Raw genomic sequence first — 27,748 nt, 5'->3', positions numbered from 1 at the left:
AGTGGATTATTTTCCTATAACAGCATGGCACGAAGTGTATTATTCCTCTTATTACCACAGCAATTTGCCAATGATTACAATGTTTAATTTATTAATGACGTACTTTTTAGCAGTTTATACTTGCATTTAATTTTATGGGACATCTTTTCATTAATGTTACATAAACACCTCCTGACATAAAGCTCCATCTTTGTTAATAACAGCACTTTAAAAAAAAATATATATATATATATATACACACACACACACACACACACACACATATATATATATATATATATATATATATATATATATATATATATATATATATATATATATATATTTATAATTAGCCTTAGATTATGTGGAGTGTCTGCAATACAAGTCCCTGTGTATGATCTCTTATTAAAGAAATGATAATGTATTAGAACTAGCGCATTAATATAATACTATAATTTGTTACAGTCAGAGCTATTGTCAGTGCTGTGCTGTAATAGCAAATTAATCTACACTTTCTTATTCCAGAATTCAACAGAGCTGTGGTATAATATAATATATTAGCAGTGTGAATATATAAGTGATGTGTAATACAGCCCTATTGTTATATATTTAATTGCAGCATTGTTTCAGAGAAATCACAGAGCATTTGTCTTTGGCCTGCACCTTGTACTTACGTAATGTTAAGTTATGCATTTGGTGGTCATGGTGTGTGAGTCTCATAATGTCACAAATGTCTATGGGACAAAATGCACTGAGCTTCCACACTTGGACCTCTATCCAGCTCAAGCAGGAGATCCTCATCTGCAGTGTATATCAGCTACAGAAAATAAAATAAATGCTAAAATAGCATTTATGAAGAAAAAATTGCCACACAAATACATTTAAGTGCAGTGGTCCACTAGGTTTGAACGACCCTATCAATGTATCTAAAATGTACATTTCCTCATACATATTCATGGAATGGCATAATATTGCCGCTTCACAGCTCGAGGGTCCTTGGCTCTGACTCTGAACATGGTTTGCTGTCTGAATAAAACTTTGCATGTTCTCCACATGTTTTTATGTGGGTTTCGTCTGGGTCCTCTAGTATCCTCCAACCTCCCAGAAATATGCCAGTAGGTGGACTGGCTATGCTAAATTGCCCCTGGTGTGAAAGAGTGTGTGAATGTGTTGTGCATGGTGCCCTATGATGGACTGGTATCCCATGTAGCGTGTATTCTCCCCTCATGCCCAGTGTTTCCGGGACTGGCTCTGGATCCACCGAGATCCTGACCAGGATAAGCCAGTTACTGAAGATGAATGAATGAATAATCTTCAGCTCTTTTGAACACATTCACTTTTTGGACTGCTCTCAACCCTTTTCAGTAGAACATATTAACACATCTGCAATGTGTGTGTGTGTGCGTTTGTCTGTCTGTCTGTCTTTGAGTGTTTGAGTGTAATGTAATGGACTGTTGGCCATGTTTATCCACATAAACTACACAATGCTGCAAGCTCCTTATTAATGAGCCACTAATTCATGATGAATGCATATTTTCACCCTCAGAGATGGAAGAGGTGTGCTAAAATGTGTGTGTGTGTGAGTGGTGCACTTAAAGCGCTGGAGCAGCTCGACGTCTAGCTTTTAGCATACTTCTCTCTCTCTCTCTCTCTTCATTAAGTTTCCCTCGCCCGGATTGTTCCGCTCTAATCTCATGTATAATGTATGGTACAGTAGAGGAGTCTCCCTGGAGCCAGCACCAGAGTTAGTAAGAACAGGTCTGGCACTTTGATGTAGTCCAGCGAATAGGCCTCCGTATCAGAGACACACACACGCACACACCCACCCACACACACACACACACACACACATACACACAGATACACACACCACATATGCAAGGAGACAAATTTAATCTCAACTTTGACCCTCATTAGAGAACGAGCTGATGCAAGACATCCAAGAGCAGGTTGTTGTAGTGGTCTGTATGTGTGTGTGGTGAGGACTGCAGGCATAGAGAGAGCTGAACACGCAGTGACGCAACCAGTGGGACTCAGACAGAGATGCTGAACAGCTGAGAGGAGAGGACAAGCTGTCTCTAGTTTTACTCTTTGTGTGATGATCCCACAACCTACAAACTTACATCACCATGGCTCATCCTGTCTGGATGTCTGAAAAAGATGAAACTGATCAAACAAAGAGGAAAGTTTTACAATATCCTGTTATAAGTGCGAGTGTTGACAGGAGAATCTGACAGTGTTTTCTATAAAATTGCATCTCAATCCTTATACACTTTCATTTTATTGAAAATATACAATACACATTTAAATATTGAATTATTTAGGTTTATTTATTATTTATTTATATTATTTATCTTAATAATTTATCTTTATCTGGACTTAGTACAGGTTGATAGTCCAATGCATCCTTCAGGTTCTCACTGCAAAGTTTATACAGGTTTGTGTAAAAGCTGGCTTATGTGCTTGTCACCCAAAAAGCCAGCAAGCAGCACACCTTGGCAGCCCCAGGTCAACCCATGACACATGCCGTCTAGCTGCAATTAGCCTAGCAGGCACAACATGAACAGACAGCTGCATAATGTTCAACATTTCTTGTATTTGTTTTAGATTGCTTTCACGTTTGAATCAAATCAAATTTAGGTCCATTTAGTACTATGCAGAAACATGCAGAAACATTTTTTTTATTTGGGCCTTGGCACAGCTGATTTACCTGAGTTTTGATGTGTCATGTGTTTTCATTTGCCCAAATGACCTCGTCTAAGGAGGTAAACAGAGCATGGTTTGAAACAACCAAACCAAATTATTTAAGTGTGCATGTGCCCTTAAGGTACCTCAGGGCCAATCTTGAGGGAGTAGTGCACTCCATGGGCTATGTCTCAAATTGATTTCTATGCACTATGAACTTTACTATCTATTACCTGGATTTTTGTAGAGTAGTGACATAGAGACATTTTATAGAGACATTTAAGTCTTGAATGATTCATTTTGCAACATTTCGCACTGAAACAGCAATGACATCACACAGTTACCAAACAGTACCTCAGATTAAATACTGTCCCAACAGCTGCCATAGAAATAAACACCAATTGTAAAAATGTGAAACATTGGCTTCTAATTTTCTTATTGTGGTGTGGCCATATAGAAAATTTTAAATGCTAGTAGCCTCTGCTTGCACCACACCTACTGCTGAATAGATTTGTTTGCTTTAATCTCTTGGAGTTTCTAGTATATCATCCACATCACATTTACTTTTATATCATCCATACACATTTACTACATATTCTGAAATGTCCCAGTGTGAACAAAATATACTAAGACCATAGCTATGTCTGAGGTCTGAATACCAGTGTTCACAATTTCAATATTAACTCCTCACTACAGGCTGTATTCAGAGTTGGCAACTTAAGTACAAAAGTTACGTTATGTGATGTTAGTTTTTTTCTTTGCTGTCAATGATGTAACATAACAGCAAAAGACTATAAAAATGAAAAGTAAAAAGACTGATATGATGATATATGAATGAGAACATAGCAAGCATTCAAAGAAATCTAACAAGTCTAGTATATTGTCAATTGCACATTATTCACTATATATATGTTTTAACAATATAGGTTCCACCATCATTATTCTGCAGTATATAAAATAGCACTTGATCCAGCACATCCTTTTCTTTTGCATTTCAGTTTTTACTTTGTGTGCAAACAGTTAATTGCACAACGAAGCAATGAAATACTAAATTGAGGTCATGAAATTGTAACGTGCATGCAGGATGTAGGTTATTTTATCATGCTTTTAATTCTCTAATTTGAGCCATCAAATAAAAAAATTCCAATATTTAATTTTCCTAATTAAATGTGCCCTCCTGTAAAGAAAACATCCCCACACTTTGAAGGTGAAACTCTGTTATGCTTACAGCTCACAAGTTAATTTATAACTTCATCCATCACAAAATGTACTCTGTCCTCCAAATTTAAAAAACCCAAAACTTTTTTGGACTTTAAAGAGATGATACAGTACTATTAATTGAATATGAATAGGGTCATATTTATTTATTTATTTATTTAATGTTGGCATCAAATGGCATTCCATCATCCTAATTGTATTTACAGACCACAACATCCATTTCAGCATGATTTATTGTGATCAACCAGTGGTGCTGGAGTCCAAGGTCTGAATCATACGTAACTGTGACATCTTGCTGTTTCCGGTAAACTCCACCCGTTTTCACAACTCCTGAACAACTGTCAGAGTAGCTGAGATCTGTTTACTGATGTGCACAGTTTCACAATTAACTCCACACTATTAGTCTATATCACAGATCTGAATACGGCCCTAAAAATGCACCAAGTACTATGTCCAAATCAATTCAATTCATTTTATTTGTATAGCACTTTTAATAGTGGACATTGTCACAAAGCAGCTTTACAAAAATATGTAAATTCAAGATATAAATTTTAAATTTAATAATTTATATATTTATGCCTAATGAGCAAGCCAGAGGCAACGGTGGCAATGAAAAACTCCCTGAGATGATATGAGGAAGAAACCTTGAGAGGAACCAGACTGAAAAGGGAACCCATCCTCATCTAGGTGACAATGGATAGTGCAATTATAAATAATTCCCTTCTATAACTGTGTACTACATTGTCAAAAAGTGCAATTGTGTAACCAGGAAAGTTATTATAGTGTTCACATGAAGTCTGTTTTGTTGAAGTTATCAGCTGTTCACTGATGGACACTTGAATGCAAAACTGTACGTGGCAATTGCAGTCTTAAAGCTATCATAGCAATTGCAGTCCTAAGCCATCATAGCAAAACTGTTCATATCAATTGCAGTCAAAAGCCATCTTCATGGTTTTTATGTGGTACTATCCACAGTAATTTCATGTGTCTTTAGCCTGTCCATGTGGGGGCTATCCTCAGCAGCAGCCAGTGATTTCCAAGTGATGAGAACTCCAACCAGATGTAGGGCATCAGGATGGGTCAGGCAGGTCCGGAGAGCAGAAGGGGTCAGGATCATTGATATCTCAGGAGTAGCACGTGTAGCCTGACAGAGAGAGAGAGAGAGAGAGAGAGAGAGATTATTAAGTATGCTAATTGTCATGTAATGGTTAAGGACAATGTACATTGTGTGCAGTGTGCAAGCAGGGACTCTGGCAAGACTAGCTATGACAGCATAACAAAAAGGGAGAGCCAGAAGGTAACACAGACATGAGGGAACCCTGGGACATAAAGTGACCAGCCACTTTTGACCGTCTTTCGCTGTCAACAAACCCGAGTGAATGTGGGGTGTGGGGGCGACAGCATCCAAACATCCCAGTTCACCACAACACTCTGCCCGTGAACTCTCTAGATGTGCTCCTTTCCCTAAGTAAAAACTATTCACAAAAGGCTTGACTAAACAAATATGTTTTCAGCCTAGACATAAACACTGAGACTATCTGAGTCCCAAACACTAATTGGAAGGCTGTTCCATAACTGTGGGGCTTTGTAAGAGAAAGCTCTGCCCCTGCTGTAGCCTTCACTATGTGAGATACCAACAAATAGCCTGCACCTTTTGATCTGAGTAGGCGTGGCGGATCATAAAAGACCAAAAGTTCGCTCAGGTACTGTGGCATGAGACCATTTGGTGCTTTATAAGTCAATAGTAGTATTTTATAATCAAAGTGAAATTTGATTGGGAGCCAATGCAGGGTGGATAAGATAGGGGTGATGTGGTCATATCTTCTGGCTCTAATATAATAAGTATTCGCTGCCACATTCTGGACTAACTGGAGCTTGTTTTGCACCTACTGGAACATCCAGACAGTAAGGCATTACAATAATCCAACCTATAGGTAACAAAAGCATGAACTAGTTTTTCTGCATCATGTAGTAACATTATATTTGTTATCTTAGCAATATTTCTGACATGAAAGAATGCTATCCTAGTAATATTATCTACATGCGCTTCAAATGAAAGACTGGAGTCAATAATCACACCAAGGTCTTTTACTGCTGCACATGATGAAACAGAAAGGCCATCCAGAGATACTATGTAATCAGAAAGCTTACTTCTAGCTGCATGTGGTCCTAGTACAAGTACTTCTATCTAGTCATAATTAAGTAGAAGGAAGTTAACGATCAGTCAAATAAGACCTGAGCCAGGAAAGGGTCATTCCCTTAACACTAACATTTTCTAGTTTATCAAGGAGAGTAGATCAATGGTATCAAAAGCTGCACTAAGGTCATGCAGCACATCAAGGAGACACAACCCTGATCAGAGGCCAGTAATAGGTCATTTACCACTTTAACCAGTGCTGTCTCTGTGCTATGATGAGGCCTAAATCCTGACTGATACACTTCATAAATGTTACTCCTATGTAGGTATGAGCATAACTGCTGCGCTACAACCTTTTCTAGGATCTTGGAGATAAAGGGGAGGTTTGATAACTGACAGAGGTCTAGGTTAGATTTTTTAATCAGGAGTCTGATGACTGTTAATTTAAAAGATTTAGGTACATAGCCAGTGCTAAGGGAAGCCTTTATTATTTTTAGAATAGGTTCAATTGCTTCTGGAATTATCTGTTTGAAGAAACATGTTGGTAAATGATCTAGTATACAAGTTGGTGATTTTGATGAGGAAATTAGTGAAATTAGTTCAGTCTCTTGAAGGGGAGTAAAACATTCTAATTGCTGATCTGATATGGTTATATTATTATCTACAGGGTTAGTTATCAAATTGTCTGGTTTTAAATTTATAGTCTGAATTTTTTGCCTGATACTTTCAATTTTGCCATTGAAAAAATTGTGTTCTATCACTATGATAGAAGTCCGTGAGGCATAGCTATGGTTTAGCATTTTCCTTGCTGTCATACACTTGATGAACTATATGAAAGCTCTGATAAAGAACTGATGGGATGAAACAGATGTGAAACACTGAAACAGAGGCATCAAATCTTGTTCCTAGAGACCTACTTTTCTGCAGAGATTAGTTCCCACTCCAATCGAAACACATCTTCCTCGAATTTTCAGATAATTGGCTGGATTAACTGGATATAGATGCGCATATTGGGGTTAGAGCAGGGTCTAAAGGATTAAGATGTAATTACAAAGCCTAAAAATGAAAAAGTTTGACAAATATACTCTTACCTAAATGTTTCTCTGTTACATTCTATACATGAATTGCAGCCTAGATGGTAATACATGATCCTTTTCTATAATTGCTGTTCTGATCCGAACCTGTAAAGCTTGTTAATGAGAATCATAGACAACAGGCCAAACACCCACACACACTCCGTAGAAGGGAGATCAATACCACATGCCACTTTAATTAGTGAAAAAAGCCAGTTTGTACTTCTCTACCTGCTTTCTAGTGTTGAATCTCAAAAGCCATCTCTTTGTTTTGAGTCATGCCCACACATCCTCTCTCGATCTTGTTAATACACAGTGATTAACATTTAGATGGTAAACACCATTACAATTCCCTCTCCCTCCTTATCATTCTCTCTTTTTCTCAGCTACGTTAGCATAAATACTTAACCGTGTCATTATTTGGGAATTGAGGTCTGTTAGGGAGGTCGTGGTAGTGAATACTGATTCAGGTGGTGGCGTGGGGAATGGGTTTGAGGATAAAGGCTTGTAAACACCACGTTCGTCTTCTGCTGGTTGGTTTCTCATGGTTGGCCTTCATTCATACACAATGGGGCATGCTGTGATGGCCCCTGTGTGTATACTGTGAACACTGACGCATACTTACTTTGACACACACTTAGAGAAGGTTTGTTGTTTGTGTGTGTGTGTGTGTGTGTGTGTGTGTGTTGCCCTTGAGCAAAACTGACATCATAATGATGCCCTCAAGCCTCAGCAGCAGTAGATATCAGGTGTGCCCCATTTGCTTGCCTTGCCAAACACACACACACACACACACTCACACACATTCCCTTGCTATCCAGTCCCTTACCACTGATTGATCTATGGCTGCTTGTGTCCTACATGTTTCATTTTTCAATCCCTGAGTAACCCCACAGCTCTGCACTGCCTGTTTGTCATTGAGTAATAATTTCTCACTATACCTTAGACCAGTTGTTCTTATACTTTAAAAAAAAGCCTTCCACCATCTTCTGATTTCAGGACTGATTTATTTTTTAAATATTACAAAATCATTCAAGTATATTCTATCTAGCTTTTTCTCCCTTTTTATTATATTATTCTTTATAACATTTCACAAACAGAACCCGAACAAGTCACACTATATTAAAATGTAAATCTGATGCATATAACATTAACAGCACTTTACCTAGTTTTATTCATTTTTCAGTTAGATTCAAGTCTGCATTATTTGTTCTTCATTTAAATTATTCAGTTTTGGATTAAACACAGTCACTTGTACTTATAAATAACCTTAATAACTTACTACCTTTCTACTTACTACCTATCATTGTTTCATAGACTTTTGTAGTGGTTGATTGTGGTTGACTGTAATCCCTATTGCTATTAAAAAGACTCACAAACCCCTGATTTTGCTTTATGGCCCCACATAGGTCCCCATTATAAATGGTCAATTCTATGCATGTGCAGTTGCAGCTTATCAGAAGAGTTGCAGTTATTTCGTGGTTGTTGGTTGGTGACAAGCATTTACTTTGCATAATAGTTCATTTCACTCAGCATTTCAGAGCTCTAGCTGAATCCAGACATCTGGGTTTTCATGTCCCATTCAAATGCATGAAGCTAGCTTTTTTTGGCATTTAGCTGGAGTTTCTGGATGCTAAAACCAAAGAGAAAAGCCCTTCTGATTTTCCTTTACAATCTTCAATTCCTGACCAGAGCAAAAATAATGCAGTGTGGGAGGAGAGAAGGACTTCCACTTTATCAGAGTCCCTGTGAGGACACTTCAGGCTTGTTTGGATTTCACGTTAGTCGAAGGCATAAAATTAGCAGCTGGGCAATTGATAGGAAAATGGACAGAAAGAGCAGTGCTTCTTCTGGCTCTTCATCATCTAAAGCCTTCTCCTCTCAAATGACTGAAGAAGATGTAGGAAATGAGCTTTGGCAGTTCTTTGGAAGGGCCTTTGGTACTGAACAACCTGCGCCAGCAACTCCATGCCATGCAGCTGCTAGTTCACAATCTGCCTTATAAGAGAACCATTGACCATGATAATATAATTGATTATGATTTGACGGTGCAGATGTGCAGGACCATAGGTTTTTATAAGGCTGTATTGTATCAATGCTTTACAACATGCACAGTCAGTGTACAGCTAGAGATGAAGCAAGTGTAATTTTGGAGATATTGAGATGCATTGGTGTGTTGGTTTTGCAGACTGCTTGTTATATAAAGACAAACTTTTTTTTTTACCTTGTTAGTGTATAACCTTGGTTTGTACACAATTCATTTTCACCCACATTCATCGGTCACAAATAATTTACTTTTTCATTTCATGTGTTAATACTCTCACAATTTTTAGTTATGAGTTTCTAAAATCAAAGTCATGAAATATGTTCATGTTATGTACTTTTTTATGGTTTTGTGTTCTTGAAATAATAAATTGTGTCCATGTGTTTCATTTGTGTGCTTCTCTAGATAAAACTTGCCCAACAGATAAGCTGACCAAGCATCTTATCTGCTATGGGTGCAGCTCACTTTAAGTAGGTCTAGTTCATAAATTTATCTTAATAATTAACACACTGTATAAAATCCAGTCCTCATAAGAAATATTTCTGTAATGCTGTCTCCTCTTTAGCCTCTTCAGAGCTTCATAGAAGTATGGAAGATTTGCAAGATTAATTATTTCATAATGTCTTATTAATACATTTAAGATTGCCCTGGAAGAGTATTACAGTGTGTTTGCATTAACCAAAACATGTATGTAAGGGAGAAATATTGTGGTTGCAACAAATCAACAGGGGTTCTGGAATAATACTGCTACTGACTTGATGAAAACCCCCCCAGAAACAGATATAAGTTCAAGGTCAGACCTGCTTGTAACTGGGACATGTGGTATGCCATATGGTTGTGACTGCCTGAGCAGCAATTGAGTCTCTAGTTTATTCTGAGGTTTGGATATTAAAGTACACAATTTCAACAGTAACTCCTTATTTAAAGATCTGCTGTTAGAAGCTCTTTAGCTCTTGTCGTTCCATCATTGGGTTCAGCTGGACTGGTCTTTTACAGACTATTGGTGTAGCTGTTCTGCAGTTGCCGTCCCCCTGAGAGAGACCCCAGTTATCTGAGGGGAGTGCAGCACATTGACCAGCGATCAGTCACTGCAACAGCATCTGTTCCCCTGGAATCGCAGCTTGATAATACCTTCCATTCTCGTTCCACACTCTGGATTCTGCAGCTACCTACACAAATTGAGCACTGTGTCAAATGTCTCTCTCTCTCTCTCTCTCACGCACACACACACACACAGACACAGACACACACACAAACAGTTGTCAAAACCTTACACTCTGGCAGTGTGCTTCCACCATCCTTTTATTTCATGTACTTGATCCCTTTCTGCACAGCAACAGTAAACACGTTCCACTTATAAATGTCTCAGCAAAACATTAACACCAGCTGAGAAATCCAGAAGTTATCCACTCACATACAGCTGACTTTACATGAGATTTACTGTTGCAGTTATGCTATTCGATGCAGATTTGTGCAGTTTGGCAATGTAAGTCACTCTCCTCTCCCTTTGCCTTTGACATTTAGTCTTTCTGGATTCAATTCAGGATGTTCAGAAGTGTGAATTTTGTTAAATCTCCTGTACTTGATTCCCTGAACCACGGTCCTCTAAAAATAATGTTGTAGTGATTCATCTTCACCTCTCCATGGGCTGTTTGACAGAATAAATAGAACCTTCTGGTGGTATAATTAAGGTTTAATAGATTCAAACCCCTGGAGGGGCTTTTGGCTCTTTTGTCTGAGAAGAGTGAAGAGTCAGATGAGTCTTGAAGGAGGCTTGTGGTTAAACTTTTCGATTTCCCTAATTCATTAATTTCATTACCTGCAATATGTTTGAAAAAAATTGATTTGGTGTGACTTTAGTTAGAATTGCCTAAAGACAGTCAGAATATAAAGACATTAAAGTGTATTTCTGATATTTAGTATTCTGACAAATAAAAAAATTTTTCTTCCATGTAGGTTTGTTGTTTTTTTTCTCCATAGATTAAACTGCTAAAGGTGCTTTGGTTTCCTCAGGTGTCTGTGAACTACAGACTGTTTGTTGCAGATGGACAGATGGTGATTGGCAAGGGGCTGTGTCGGTCAAGTGTGAAGGACAGGCAGAGGCAATGAGGCTTTACAAATAAAGTACGCAACTCAACCTTGAAAGCATATAGATAAGCCATTAAGTTCATTTTTACCTCACTTTTCCATTAAAAACTCCTGCTTATCTGTAGCACCTTAATTCTCACCTCCCTCTCCTCCTGTCCTCCTGTAATGGAAAGAAATACATTTTCTATTTAACAGTGCCAAACCACCCAACACCCAACATTTTAAGAGGAAAAAATATATGCATACAGTATACATATACATATATATTGACATATATGGCATTTGGCAGATGCTCCATCCAGTGCTTTGTAGTCTCTATCAAAAACACATCCTCATGTTTGTTCACCAGGCCATGGACTAAGAGTACCATCAGTCTAAAAACCCTGTTGGGGAGTATAGTACAGTATGAAAAAACACAAGACAATAGTTTTTTTTTCAGTAACAAAGTGATAAAGTGCTTGGTGAAGAGGTAGGTATTTAGTCTTTGTTTGAAGACAGCCAGTGATTCAGTCAGTGACAGCCTGGGTAAGTTATTTCCCTCACCTGGGTGCCAGAACCGAGAAGAGCATTGATGCATGTCTTCCTTGTACTTTGAGAGATGGTGGGTCTAATCAAGCAGTGCTAGAGGATCCGCAGGAGCATAGTGCAGAGTGGAGTGCGATAAGTGATTTAAGGTAGGTGGGCACTGATCTATTTTTGACTTTGTAGGCAAGCATCAGTGTTTTATATCTGATATGGGTAGCTACTGGAAGCCAATGGAGAGAGCGAAGCAATGGGGTGGTGTGGGAGAACTTGGGAAGTTTTACCGCTTCTATCTGGATTAATTGCAGAGGTCAGATGGTGCACACGGGCAAACCTTCCAGGAGTGAGTTGTAGTAGTCTCAAAATGACAAGGGATTGAACAAGCACCTGAGTGGCCTCTATGGATAGAAACAGCTGGATCCTTCTAACACTGTAGAGGAGAAAGCTGCATGTGCGAGACTGTTTAGCAGTGTGAGGTGAGAAGGACAGTTGGTTGTTCATTTTTTACCACAAGGTTGTGTTCAGTGACAGATGGTGAGGTGTACTCTGTTTACACAGCTGACAAGGACTGTCCTGACTGTCTGAAAGTTTCTCTGTGCTGAATTACTACGTCTACTATTATTACTGATGTACTTAAGCACACTTACCTGCCACTTTATTAGGAACACCTGTGCACCAGCTGTTCCAATCATGTGGCAGCAGCTCTATGCATAAAATCACGTAGATACAGATCAAGACATTCAGTTAATGTTCACGTCAAACATTTTCACACACAACAGTCTCTGACGTTTGCACAGAATATTGTGAAAACAAAAACATCCAGTAAGCGCCAGATCTGTGGGCAGAAGTTCCTTGTTAATGATAGAGGTCAGCGCAGAATGGCCAGACTGCTTTGAGCTAACAGGAAGGCTGTAGTAACTCAAATAAAGACTATTTACAACCATGGTGAGCAGAAAAAAGTTCAGGCAGCTGCCGGGCTATAACATAATAAGATCACATCTAGTTTCACTTCTGTCAGACAAAAACAGGAATATAAGGCTACAGAGGGAATGTGTAGACAGCTGAAGATTTAAAAAACTTTGCCAGGTCAATTTCTTGCTCAATTTCTGCTGGTAGGGTCAGAATTAGACATCGAAAGCATGGATCCATGGACGTAACCTGCCTTGTGTGAACAGTTCAGGCTGCTGGTGTAATGGTGTAAGGTATGTTTCCTTGGCACACTTTGGGCCCCTTAATACCAATCAAACATCATTTGAATGCCACAGCCTATCTGAGTGTTGTTGCTGACCATATGCATCCCGTCATGGCTATAATTTACCCGTCTTATAATGACTACTTCCTGCATGATAATGCACCATGTCACAAGGCATTATCATGCTGGAAGTAGCCATTATAAGATGGGTAAATTATCACAAAGTTGTCTAAAACTGGTTCCATGAACATGACAGTGAGTTCAGTGTACTACAATGGCCTTCACGGTCACGGGATCTGAATCCAGCAGAGTGCCTTTAGGATATGGTAGTACAGGAGATTCATATCATGAACGTGCAGCCGACCAACCTGCACCAATTATGAGAGGCAATCATGACAACGTGGACCAGAATGTAAAAGGAATGTTTCTAATAGGCTATTGTGAGAGCAAAGGCAGTCCTAGCTAGTATTTGTAGGGTGTTCAAGTGGCCACTGAGTATAGGCAGCAGTTAAAAGCCTTTTGTCTTAAGCTGTCTTAACATTCATGGCCTGATGTGAGACATTTACCGAGTAAACCTTTCTGCCCTGCCTAAATTCCTCTCTGGTTACACAGCTACAGAACACACACCTTCTGATGAGGTCACTTTCGTAACAGGTAGGAATCTTTTCCTCAGCAACTTCCCATCAATGCCCATTCACCTAAGTTCAACTGTTGTTCAAGCAGGCTGCCATCTGAATGAAGCAGCAGTGGGGCACGATGAAATAATTTTCATGAATATGGCCGTGCAGCTGGAATGGCATTCCCTTGTACTAAGAACAAAAAGCATGGCTGTGTGCTACATTTTGTTTTCACTACATATTACAGTGCTACATGAAAGTGAACAACAAACATTCTCTTAAACATTTTTCTTCCTCCTCCATTTACTGTGCTACAGTGACCATTATATTAACATTTCAATACAATTCTGAAAAACTGAACAGATTTTTTTTTGCACAAGCACAGAACTACATAATTACCATTATGTGCATGTTTTTTTAGCCATTAAAGTGAGTGTGTCTGTTCTTAGAGACCCACTCAGGTCTGTGGCTACTCTAATGTGTACAATTTACCAGGAACCCATTATAAATACTAGCTACATAATGCATAAGTTATGAGCACACACAGAGATTTGTTTTTGAGTTCTCTCTTATCATGTTCTCTGTATTAGCTTGTAGTACAGAAGACTGTATGTTGAGCTCTGCTCTACCAGAGACTGCTGGTGTCCTGAAGTGAGCCTAATTGGTGAGATTTTAGAGCAAATGTAGATTTGCTTAGGAATGTGCTCCTATGTATCGTTAATCCATTTAAGGGGTCAAAGTGTACATGTTGGGTTACGGGTTCATGGTGCCACAGCGACCACAGTATATTATTGTTTCCTAATGATAAATGAAGCTGTCTTAAAGCTAGGCATCACTCTGTTGCCCTTTTCATTAATCTCTCAGTGGAAGTTGATACAGTGCATCAATCACGACTGTTGGATTGGGAAGCGTCTGTATGGACTACGGAATATTTTTACTGATAGCATATATTCAAAGCCCTTAGAGATCATAAAGATTTTTTTTGGATAGGCTTATGGGCCTAGTGTTCATTATCCTTGTCCTTATAGTAAATTCTGTGCACTTGGCAGCCATTAGGCTGTCAGTGGGCCCCATAAACCTTAAACTCATAGCCAAGCTGATGTTTCAAAAATGGCTTTGAAATCACTGGTAAAAATCTGACAAAAGTGTTCTAAACAATTTATGACCTTTGGCTCCACTGACACAAAAATATTTTTCAGGTTTTTCCAGCTACTGCACATGTGCAATTTCCATTATAAGTGAGTAAAGGCTAGAGGACACTTTCTTTACAGCTGTTTCTATGGTAACAGCGATTGTCAGACCTGATGGTCAGCTTCCTATTCTGGAAAAAGCTTCTAAACCACAATGTATTGCACTAAAGTGAGCTATGTAGACCCATGTAGTGACCTAAAGGAAGAAATTTATGACTTGCTCTTGGTTTATTACTCAGTAGCTAGCACTGCAGTTTAGTTGTTCTGGCTTTCATGGATTATTTTCATTACTTTTAGGAATATCTTTCTCAGTTTTCAGAAATTTCATTCAGTGTAGCTAATCCAGAATAAACTGTATCTCCTCTGTAATATCATTATAATCTCAAGTTGACATGTTAGTGGTGAATTTTGGTTTCTGATTTTTGGCATGGACAGATATAGAAAAATATGTCTGGTATGAGGAACAGTCAGGCCTGTCATGGAGGCAACAATGTCCTGAATCTGTACAAACATCAGTGTAAGAATCTGACAGGCCTGGTCATTTCCAGTTTACTCATTTGCCAATATTGCCAATATTGTTTTTATTGAAGGGCGGGGTTTGCACAACACAGCTCCCATGTTTACACTTTATTTCACTCTACTCCTGATACAGACTTTGTCAGTGTCCACTATTCGGAAATGCTGTAAATCAGATAAACACATGTGGGTGGAAATAAGCTCCTTGATTTGTAATAGCTACAGTTGGTCTTGGTGCTGATCATACATCTTCTCCTACATCACACACTTCCTTTGGTAAATGAGACTGTTGGAGATAACATCATCATCACAATAGGTCTCTCTCTCTCTCTCTCTCTCTCTTTGTCTTGAGAACAGATTTGGCTCGTTACTACCAGTCTAGTTCCGTGCGCTGATCAATCGCATGTCATTCTTGTCTGTTGTTTTTCTCTTTCTCCTTTGAATTCTAACAGAGATTGCCATTTAGCTGTCTGTTTATCCTTTTCCAACTTTTTGCGAGCTGTATTTGAGTGGGATGTGTGTTGTGATCATCACCCATGTCTGTACTAAATCCTAGTTTTGTTGTTTTTAAAATTTTCTATCCTCTTTGCTCTTTCATAATTTACAGCTACAGAGCAGACAAGAGAACTGGGATTCATATACACACTTGTACTAAAGAATACTGTGAGTGTCAGACACTGCTCTGAGAATTTCTCATTTTAAATGATGAAAGCTGGATATTTGCTGTCCTGAGGCAGAAAAGGACGCAGTGATACCAGTGTTATAATACATTTACATGATTCACAATCATGATTCACTACTGTTGTCAAGTATGTATTGTCGAGCACAATTGTGAACCTTTTCTAAAGAGACGGGTAAATATTTTTATGTCTGTTCTGTAGGATGACTAACAATATTGTCTCAGACAAGTGGATGCAAAAGAGACACAAAAAGCAAAGAATGATAGAAAGCGGGACTGTTGGGGGAGATTTAATGAGCCAGATTCCATTGCTTCCCAGTCTTTCTCTCACTTCCTCTCTCCACACTTACTTCATTATTATTCTTGACCTTTTCTAGAGGAGTATAGGTGCAAGTCAATCAGTGTGATATAATATCAGTCACTGGCTTTCACACTGTGTTTGAAATTCTCATGCATAGAAGAGGATTTTAGATCATGTGGTCCAAATTTTGTGCCCCTTAAATTTTTTTTGGCTCAAATGGGTTAGAGGAAAATGTCAAGAACCATGCAAGCAGACAACCAAATGAATCTGAATTCACCATTTTATGCAGAAGGTCATCTCAGAATGCACCACTAATTAGGCTCTCAAATAGGCTACTGAAAACAGCAGTCGAGTACAAAAACAGCACACCTCCAGCGGGCACAGTTTTTGCATCATGCTGATGGGCGGCTCAGAATTTGACACAAGCAACATGAGTCCATGGAGCCACCATGTTAGGTGTGAACAGTACAGGCTGGCTCTATATCCCCTTCATGGCTACAGTTTATCCACGCTTGAATAAACCCTTCCTGTATGATAATGCATTGTGTCAAAAGGCTTAACATATAATCACTAAATGCTTCCAGGAAAATGAAGAATATAACAAGTTTTTATCGCTTCAGTGGCCTGCACAGTCCCTGGATTTTAACTCTATTGATTTACTGGATTTTAACTCTATCTTTGAGTTGAAGTGTGCATCTGTCCAATTTGCAGCAACTCTGCAGCACAAGCATGTATGCATGGTACAACAATACTGCACACTACATCCTGCCTCTTGTAGAATCCATTCTGACATGAATTCATGCTCTGCTGTCTGTGCAGAGCTTCACATGTTCTCCTTGTGTCTGTGTGGGTTTCCTCTCACCTCCCGAAAACATGCCAGTAGGTGGAATGACTACACTGAATTGTCAATTGGTGTGAATTAAGTGCGTGCATGGTGCTTTGCGATGGACTGGCGTACCATTCAGGTTGTATTCTCGCCGCACACCCAGCGTTCCTGAAATAGGCTTCTGATCCATTGCATCACTGACCAAGTTACTGAAGATGAATAAATGAAAGATGGAAAAATGAATTTTCCTTTTAAAGTTACATAAAGCAAAATTAAACATAGAAATTGAATGTAAACAAATTAAATTGTAAAGCTTTTGTCATGTCTTGTCATGTCTCGGCTTGGTTATTTTTAGTCTCATGTATGTATTATACAACAGTTAGTTCAGGTCCACTAACTTGATTGGTTGAGCGGCGTTCCAAGAGTGCTTATATTTACTATAACCGCACTGGGAAGTTTCACTGTGTGTATCACTCCGCTCGTCTGTATTCGCCACATAAAATTAGAGTTATAAAGAGTTAGCGACACCATCAGCAGACATGGCAAAGGTTTCAGGAATATAACTTAAGACTTTCATATATAAATATGAGAGCTCATCAGATGAAGATGAAGAGTAAGAAGGGACTCCAATTTTACTGGAAGCACATTTAATGGGAAAGTACAAATCACTGTGAGCTAGCTAGTCAACTGGCCGATGTGCTATAAAGTGAGTGTGGCTTCTTCGGGATCTATTTCCGCTAGTGGAGCAAAAATAAACAGAACATTTGGCCATATTGTGTCCAAAATGTCACTTACTTGATATCACTTTCTTGTTTATAGAACTGTTGTATGAAAGCAATATCTCCCTCGCATTTGTGCAGTTATACTGAATATCAGCTTGGCTGTGATTCAGCCTTAGGCACGAGCCTCAGTCTGCTGATATTCAGCATAATCGCACTCTTGCTCATGCAATATTGCTTAATTATACCACATTGTTCTTGCTCTTGTTTGTGTGTTTAAGGATGATCCTGTTTTGCACCTGGCTTGTTTTGTTTGTCTTTTCCTCAAAAAATACCAGCACTTGCAAATAAATTCCAGTCCCTGACAACAATAACTCATATTAGTTTATGTTCATTTTTTCTTGTTTCTGACTCAGGTGGGAAAGTCATGTTAAATACACTGTATAGTTATGTACCATCAAAATAATTTTTTGAATTGTACCCCTTGCTAATTTTGGAGTTCCATTATACATCACACATATTGGCTTTGGCACTGGTGAAAAATGGCAAAATAAGCTAATAATTCCCATTTTTCTTGTCCTTGTGCATGGTTTAGAAAGAGACATTTTGTCAGAAAGCTTTCACTGTAGCCTTTGCTGACTGTAGCTTAATAGAACACATAATGAATCGATTACGGAGATAATGATGTCCCCATCGCACCTGTAGTGAATAACACCGGTCACCGTTTTGGACCTCAAATGAAGAGTGCTAAAAATAAACATAATTGCCAACTCCTGATGTAAATGTAGTGGAAGAGAATCTGTGACAGGCAGAATAACACCCTTAAAGTCTGTATTAGATTAAAGACTGTCATTAGTGTTCTTCTATGAGGATGTTATTAAAAATAAGTGTTAAATTGATTTGAACCTAGCTCAAATCACTTGGTTAAGATGTAGCAGCAGAGTTAGAAAAACTTTACGGAAAACACTTTATGGTCGCAAGTACAGGTTCAGTGAAATTCTTTTCATATACCGGCTTGTTAGAAATCAGTCAGAGCGTAGAATCAGCCATGATATGAAGCAGAGAGGGTTAAGGGCTTTCCTTAAGGGCCCAACATTGGCAGCTTGGCGTCTGATCAGTAGCCCAGAGCTTTCACCACTGAACCACTACTGTTACCCCTGATGGTACTTAAATTAAGAACACCTTGCATTTTATACAGTCACAAAACTGGTATTAAGAAACATTGTACAATCTTATGATTTTTGTTGCTTTTTTCTAAGGGTGATTTTTGTAAATCTGGTTCGATTTGGGACATTCATTTAGAAATGTAGAAGTCTCTGGAAGCCCGGGAAGGGATAGCGGTGCACATTGGAGTCAGAGGTTTGCTCAGTCTACAGGGCTAGAGATGATTCCTTGTCTGTCACGTGTCCCACTTTCTCAGAAAAGTGGAATGAGTCAGGGTGAGATTATAGAAAGTAAGGCTTAGAGCAGGAACAGCAGGAAAAGTAAAAGCTTGGGGGTCCTCACTGTCGGAGAGCAGACAACAAAGAGAGGGGGATTTGTTGATGGTTGATATTTTCAGTAAAGAAGTCCCTAAGTCTGACCACAGGGTGCATCTCCTGTCAGTCAAACATAGCACAATAAACAATGGAGAAAGAGAGAAAAAGGGGGAGAGATGATGATGCAACTTTTTTATGGCTGTTAATAACTTGTGGGTGTGTAAATAAATCTGTAACTGTGAGACTGAAAATGTGATACATGTGTGTGCCATCTCTCCTTCTGCCCAATCAAAAAAAGGGTCAGATCACAGCTGCTCTGAGAGCAATCACAGACCCACAGGACTGAGAACCTTCTGTTAACTTGTGTGTGAGTGTGTGTGGGTGTGTTTGGCCATACTTGTACACTTCTGCCCTCAGGGTACAAAAGCAACACAAAAAAGGACATTTTAATTTCTGTTATGTTTTCCTCACTAGTCACATGTACGTTTGACGTAAGAAATTCCCGAGACTTTTACCCAAAAATCCTACAGAATTTTTCAGAAATATTACCATCCGATTTTTGAGCTTTTGTGCTTCAGACTGAAGAGATGATATTGTGATGGATAAACCACTGAGGACAGGGCACCTAGATTCACACTAGACATTTTTTCTGAACCAGAATGCCATCAACTTTTTTTTTTTTTCAAAGAATGAAACACTCAAAGCACTGCTGACATCAAATGACATCATTTAAAAAAAATAATTAGCTTATTTATCACTCAGCCAATCAGATTGCAGTGTGCAGAGCAAGGTGTATGGTAGGGCACCTCTGGGAATGTAAGTTTCAGTAAGCTGTGGAATCTGAAATATTTTTAAATTTTAAATAAACCTGCCGCTATAATCATAAAGACTGTCTTGTGCTCATCCTAGGGCTCTTACTAACGGTATATTCATACTAAACATCTTTAACACACTTTATTTTCACTTTGTAATATATGGTTATATGGTTGTCCTCTCAAGGGTTCTTCCTCATGTCCTCTCAGGAAGTTTTTCCTTGTCACTATCACCACTGACTTGCTCTTCAGGGGTCTAAATCTACATCTAGACTTCTGTAAAGCTATTTTATGACAATGTATATTGTTAAAAGTGCTATACATATAAAATTTAGTTGAATTAAATTGATTTATATAAACCGTTTTATAGTTTATGGCTTGGTGATTCTTCCATGTCATGCCATATGTATTACAGGGTTGTGTTATATTCTATCCTTCCCTTTCTCTGCATCATTGGTTTTACATTCTGTCTGTTATTGCTGTTTCTTTTTAAATCTGTTTCATCTGTTTTCAACACACCTGTACCAGGCCTTGTTCTGGATGGTTTGGTTCAGGTGTGTTGGCAGCTGGGAGGGAGCGATAATGTGAACTGTCTGCTCCACAGTTCTCTGCTATCACTCCCCCCTTCATTCAGTCTCTTATCTACATTTCTTTCTTCTCCACTCCTCCACAAACTTCTCCCACTTTCACCAACACTAAAGTTTGGTGGAGAGAAAAGACACTGGAGACAGAAAGACTCCTCTTTGTGAGGCCTTCATTTCATGTCTGTTTGTGCTATGAGACTGTCAGCATTGTTAACTTTTTTGAAAAGGCTGTGCTTGCTGAATCAAGCAAGCAAATCTAAATGGGACATGCACTATGCCTGTTATGTGACTGTGGTAGTGTAGAGATATATTGCTTAAAGCAATGACATTCAGATGAAAAAACTAGGTGCCAAAAAAAAAAAAAAAAAGCCAAGATGCCATTCTGCTAGCTAGAACAAGTCTTATCAAGCATTTGGTACCTTATGTCCGAGCCTTACAGCATGTCTCTGGAGTTTTGTGCCATTTTACGTCTTGGTTATGACTTTTGCCTGTTTTGATTTTAAACAGTGATTATCCTTTTTTGATGTTGCTTTCCTGTGCTATAGACACTGACTACAATTCCCGGATTGCCCACAATAAATATCACGCAGAGCATCTGCACTTGCAGATGAGTTACACATATGCAAATCCATTTTATTGACTGTACATTCATATGGATCAGATTGCATGTATGTTTGCTTTATAATGGCAGTGAATTCTGAGCCTAATTCATTTTTCTGACCCTCTTATCTTTCTTCCTTTGTCTTTGCAGGCAAAGTGCTAAACACAGACTTGAGGCATTACCTCAGCTTGCAGTTCCAGAAGGGTTCACTGGACCACAAATTGCAGCAAGTCATCCGGGACAACCTTTACCTGCGTACTATACCATGTAAAACACACACACATGCACGCGCACACACACACACACACACACACACACATTTGTCCATCTGCCAACCTGTTTGTTATCTCCAAAGTCTCCTCTCATTTGGCTGTCAAAGTGGAGGCGGCTGCCTCAGGTCACTTCGGTTTGTCTGGATGTTTGACTGTGAAGAGAGACGCTAGTGAAACACTGCTTCTCAGCTGGGTTGTTGTATTATTCAGCTACCTCGTCCTTCATTTGAGCATATGTGAATAAGAAGCTTGCAGACTTTCTGGCCTTGAAAAGTCTTGGATGAAGTGTTCCAAGTAGTATGGTTTTTACAAAGGTGTTGAGGTTTGAGATCTTACTGTGTGCTGAATTTGGCAGGGAAATTATAAGCTTTTTCCTCTTTCAGGTCCTTTGCATGTCTTTCTTTGGGTGACAAGGCAAGAACTACGTATGAGGCAATCATGGGGGAAAAAAAATGAAACAGATGTTGTACATAAGTTAATGTTAGTATTCCTGATACCAAGCAGAATCAAGACATTATGTTCATTTCTCACATTAAAGATTATCCATTTCCTTTTTGTCCAAAGACATAAAATTTTCTCTGTGCCATGTATAAAATATAGCTGTGGCACAATGTTTAATTGGTGGTGTTATTTCAGAACACTGTGGAGTGATTGATACTGAAAACTGAATTAACGACAGCTTGCCTGATCAGGATAAAGCACAGTGTCACGCTTTGATCTGAGTCCAAAATGAGACACTTAATTAAAACTTCAGTGTGTGGTGACATTCAAACAGAACATGCTGCTTTGCTGTCCTTAGGTCACTCCATACACAACCTAGTTACAACTTGACAGCTTCCTCCCTTGTCTTTTTTTAAAATCTCTCCCCACCTCTCTTTCTCTCCCCCTGTCTGGTCAGTTGACATGATAAGAGATGGCAAGAAGGATAGGGAAGTTGTATAGAGTAGGACAAATAGGAAGAATAGGAAGAAAAGGAAGGAAAGGCTTAAAAAGAGGAAGACAGTGCCTCCACTGGAGTCACAGAGCAGCATCAGGGTGCACACAATAAAAGCTTTTGAAAGCCTCTCTGATGGAGGGAGAGAAGGAACACCCTTAGGTGGTACTCAGCATTCCCACTCGTCTCTTCTTTCTTTCCTTCTTCTCTGTTTTCCTCTCATTTGTAGAACACACCCACCCTGTTAACCCTCAGATCTTGTACTAAATCCATCCGTGAGATCCACAGAGTATCCTATTTTTATGTGACTGTTTCATTGTGATGTTTCAAGGATGTTTCATTTACTCCTGGTTGAAGTCCAGCCATTTGACACTGACATTTCAATATTGAGAATTCAAATGTAAATGTACCTCAAATCAGAGCAAAGCCTGGTGGCATTTCGTAGCACCCACACAAACAAAGCTGAGAAATGTCAGCTCTTATTTTTGGCCTTGTATTTGAAAGAAATGCCACTTTCGGATGCTTCGTGTGTACAGCCAAACAATCGACTCTCCTCCAAAGAAGGTCCCAGTGGACATGGCAGATATACACACATTTACACACATTCTCTCCAATATATTCACTCCCACATCCACACTAACAGCTATGTTCCCTTGCTCAACAAATGTAATATATGGATCTGTGTTGTATTTTTTAAATGCTGTTCTAGAATCTTGTAAAAGATTTGGAGTTGATCGAAAAGTTAAACTGAGCTTTGAACAGATGCTAGGAAAGTTCAGGGGCTAGGAAAGTTGTGGCCTATTGCTGGGAGTCTCACAGTTTTCAAAGTTCTCATGTGGTGAGAAGTTCTTAGTCAGTGTCTCAATATTGACTCAGACAGTGGTGGGTGTCTGTTAGTTTACAGTTAGTGCTCTTCGCCAAGTGCATTCAGTTTTCTTCAGATCTTCAGATGTCTTCAGCTATCATGCGATAATGGAACTTACGTATGCTTGTGTTGCTGCGGATTACATACACATGGAGGTGCATCACAAAACGCCTTTTGATGTGGCTGCAAAATACGCTCCCAATGCCTCACTTTACTAGCGTTCAAATGGTGAAAAGGGTCAACCATATAGCCCTTAAATGAGGACTATATAAACTGAATTAGAAACTGAACGTTTTTCTGAATATTTCTTTCACTAAGGTCCTAAAATGGCAATGTATCATTGCAGTTCTTCATAAATAAAGAATATTTGTTTGACAAAACCCACCCTTGCTGAACCAAGGCACAAGTGGTGGGATTTTGGGTTTTTATTTTATGACAGCTCCAAATGCTTATTTGTGGGTGGGTAATATAACACACATCCAGCGAAGCTGATTGTATATTAAATTACATTGTTTCACACAGTAATTGCACTATAGTTATGTTCAAGGTCAAAAAAGGTCAACAGAGTCATTACGCTTCCATATTTAACCACCCCAAACATCAAAGAACGTGTCCCTTAGTTTTATTGGCTTCCAGCAGCTATGGATAGAAACAGGATTAACCAATCAGGATCATAAATTTTTGCTAGCCAGCTAGATACACTCTTAGTATAGAGATATTGAGGTGACAACAGATGAAGAAGCTACTTGCGCTTTCCTGCAGAAGGAGTAAAAGATAGATAGATCTGGACTAATTACCAAAATGTCTAGTACGTCAAACAGAACATGTAATCAGCCACACTTCCCATTTTGCTTCTCTTTTTTTTTGTGCTGACTTTTTGCACAATCTTCCTTCAAATACATGCCAGTGTGGTGGGATATATGACCATACTTGACTAACCCTTTCAAGAGAGTCAATATGTTCCCTGTCATGGGCGGAATAACCTTTTGTTCTTCTCAGTTTGGCTAATTAGGCACATTTCAAAGCCTTCTTTGTATTTTCTTTCTCTTTTATTCAGTCTCACAGCACTCAGTCAAGACTTTAGAGTCATCAAGCACAAGCTGTCTTTCAGTCTTTTGACAAATAACTCTAATAAGTAGACTCTGCTTGTATTCTCATATTTTATAAAGCTGTTTATTCAGATTACTTATACATATAATCTGTAGTTATAATTCAACTTCTCTGGTGCCTTATCTAGCTGTTATTAAAAAAAAAAAAACAGATTGGGACTGAAGACTTTTCCATTCATTAAATCACTTGACTTGGACTGAAATTGAACTGAAAAGTGATTTGATAAAGGGAAAAGGCATTAATTTCACATTATTTTCTCCAAATTGAAGGTACAACCCGTGTGCCCAGAGAGGGGGAGGTTCCTGGAGTGGACTACAACTTCATCAGTGTAAATGACTTCAGGATCTTGGAGGAGAATGGTTTACTCCTGGAGAGTGGAACTTATGATGGTAAGTGTAACCAGACTCGGTAGAGAAGTGAGGCTCCATGTGCAGCATTTATTGAAAAACAGTACAAAATCCAAGTTGTTAAGCAGGCAGTAGTCACAGTAATGACATTTATCAGCAAACAATAGGACAATCCAATGATCAGTCAAGGAAATATTAGCAGGATGGTCAAATCAGAGAAAAGGCAAACAGGGAAATCACAGCTCACAGGCAGGGAGGGATACCGTCCTGGGCTGTTGTGGGCAGCAAGGCATGTAAACTAGGGCACTGGTTTTAGGGTGAAGTGTAATCGAGATATATTACACTGCCACTTTACATAAATGATAAAATTGTCAAATATTATTGTATTTTATAATTAGCATAGCATGTTACATGGTGCTTTTTTTTCTATATATCTTATGGCAAAGTTCTGATATATAGCATTTAGTCACTGTGAAGCTGAAGGATAGATTTAGTGATACAGAGATAGATTTAAGGACAGAAATTGGTCACTTTCACTGCAAGTGTGAGATTACATTGTGTTAATGTGCTTTACAAAGCATTGTGCTGGACTGCTATAAAGCGCACATAAAAACAGGGATCAGAGAAGTGAACCACTGTAATAACCTCACTGGAGCAAACCTCACTGGAGCAGCTTCGCATATACCAGAGGGAGGGCTTAGTCACGTTAAGAAAAGCCCTGCTTAGAGAAATGTCACACATTAGATCATTACTGACCAGCATGAATAAAAAGGCAGTGAAGCTGAATTTAGCCTTTCCACTTGAGTGTGGCACTTGTTTGGAGTCTTCAATTTTTTTTGTTCTATTTGGGTTGATATGGGTGGATCTGTGATTTTTTTTAGACATCTGCTTAGACAAGACACAAGGCAATACAAACTCCACAGTGAAAAGGAAAGAATGAGAGGCAACGTGTGTCTGAGTGTGCTAGGCTGTTGGAGTTAAAGCATCCCCATGTTGCCCCTGTGATTATAGTTGTTCCAGAGAAAGCCTGCTGGGATGCCTTGGCAGATCACACAGACATGTCCATATGCACCCTTCCTTAGAGAGTAGATGCTGTGCTCCCAGACATACACAAACACAAATACCAAAAGTCAAAAAATACAGTACGCACACTGAAATTTAACCATGCTATGCATATATTTTGTAGATGTATATGCACAAAAGTCACATTAGCTACTGTTTCACTGTTTTGAGCCAAGCCTTTCCTTTAGCTTTCTTTTCAAGAGAAGTGGAGCATGTTCCAAATGTACCACTTAGTGGATTTTCACATTAACACTCTATTTTAATCTAATCTTAGCTACAAGCTGAGCTCAGAAAATTCTCATATTATGTTTTAGCACTCCCTGACTCTGTTTTGTCTACAGTCTGTATTGATTTCTAAGCAGTCTCTAATACAATAGTAAGTGATTTGGTTAAGGTGCTTGCCAAATATGAGTTGATTGAAAGATTTGATTGTGATTGAACACCTATGAAAATTGGATGGTTTTATGAACATTTGAAACCTCAAGGGTTCGCTGTCATTCGGAAACAGTGCTGACCTGGTGGGTGCTCAACGAGAAGGTTTTAGGAAAGGAAGGCCATGACACATGTGAGTGTCCAGTCACTTCATGACTTTGTTGAGGATGTCGGTATGCATGTACACACTCCCAAGAAGCTATTCAGGTGATTCTTGCAAAAATATTCAACCCCCTTATAAGTCATCAGATTCCTCTGGATTAGCAGTGACACTCACACCGACTGTTCCAGTCAGTATTTTATTGCAAACCAATATGCTCTTTTCAAATTCAAAATGCATTATTTGTCAGCAGATCTTTTAAAAAATAAATAAATAAAAAAAACTGAGAAATGCTGCTTGCATAAGTATTCAAGCCCTTCAGACCTGTACTTGGTAGAACCACCTTCTGCTGCAATAACAGCTATAAGTCATTTGGGGTATGTTCCTATCAGCGTTGCAAATTGTCTGGGAGTGATTTCCACCCATTCTTAATGGCAGATTTGCTCCAGGTTTTTCAGGTTGGATGGATGTTATTTGTTGACTGCAATTTTCAAAAAGTGCCACAGCTTTTCAATAGGATTCAGATCGGGGCTTTGACTTGGCCACTGTAGAACATTCACCTTTTTGTTTTTAACCACTCCTGCATTGCTTTGGCCTTGTGTTTGGGACCATTGTCCTGCTGAAAGGTGAAGTTTCTCCCAAGCAGTAGTTGGTTTTTGTTTGTTTTAGCAGACTGAAGCAGGTTCTCTTGTAATATCCTCCAGTATTTTCCATCCATTCTCCTTTCAATCTTGACAAGAAGCCCAGGTTCTGAGGATGAAAAACATCCCCAGAGAATGATGCCACCACCATATTTCACTTTAGGGATGGTGTTAACTGAGGTATATCAGGCAGCAGAGACAGCTGCAGTTGCAGGTAAATGCATTATTTGAGAAAGATAGGCAAACAATTCCAACACTTGAGACAAAGTCAAAGTAAAAAAAACAGACAAATGGTCAGGTAATCAACAAACAGACTAGACAAAGGCAAAATCAGACTAGGCAGACTAAGCAAATTCCAAAATCCAAGAACAGTACAAAATGCAAGATCATAAACCAGAAAAGCATACATGATGAACAAAGCTTGGTATGTTAGGCAATACATGCAACTGAGCGAGACAACTCAGCGAGTGTTTGAGTGGGCTATTTATTGGGTGTGTATGTGTGTATGTGTGTGTGAGAGATTGAGCCCAGGGGAGAGTGATCACTAATCGAGAGAGCTTGAATGTGACTGTGATTGTGAGAGCTGGGAAGTGTAGTCCATGGCGGCCACGTTAGTAGGCCACGGTCCAGTCTGTGAAATGGAGTCTGCCGCTGATTCCGGCATTGATATGATATGGCCTGAGTTAGGTTTGCACCACACATAGTGCTTTAAATCTTAAAG

At 39.0% G+C, this 27,748-nt stretch overlaps 1 protein-coding gene across 4 annotated transcripts in view; it reads left to right on the top strand.

Annotated features, from left to right (window-relative positions):
* The window catches only part of LOC113526469 (membrane-associated guanylate kinase, WW and PDZ domain-containing protein 3), a 112,643-nt gene that overhangs the window by 51,935 nt on the left and 32,960 nt on the right, over positions 1–27,748 (top strand). For all 4 annotated transcript variants that reach the window (XM_026913537.3, XM_026913546.3, XM_026913528.3 and 1 more), the window contains 2 exons: positions 21,415–21,531; positions 24,715–24,834. In XM_026913537.3, the coding sequence (XP_026769338.3) occupies positions 21,415–21,531; positions 24,715–24,834 (237 nt within the window). The remainder of the gene's footprint in view (positions 1–21,414; positions 21,532–24,714; positions 24,835–27,748) is intronic.

This window comes from Pangasianodon hypophthalmus, chromosome 2 (genome assembly GCF_027358585.1).
Source record: "Pangasianodon hypophthalmus isolate fPanHyp1 chromosome 2, fPanHyp1.pri, whole genome shotgun sequence".
NCBI lineage: Eukaryota > Metazoa > Chordata > Actinopteri > Siluriformes > Pangasiidae > Pangasianodon > Pangasianodon hypophthalmus.
This window is presented reverse-complemented; position numbering and strand designations above follow the sequence as displayed.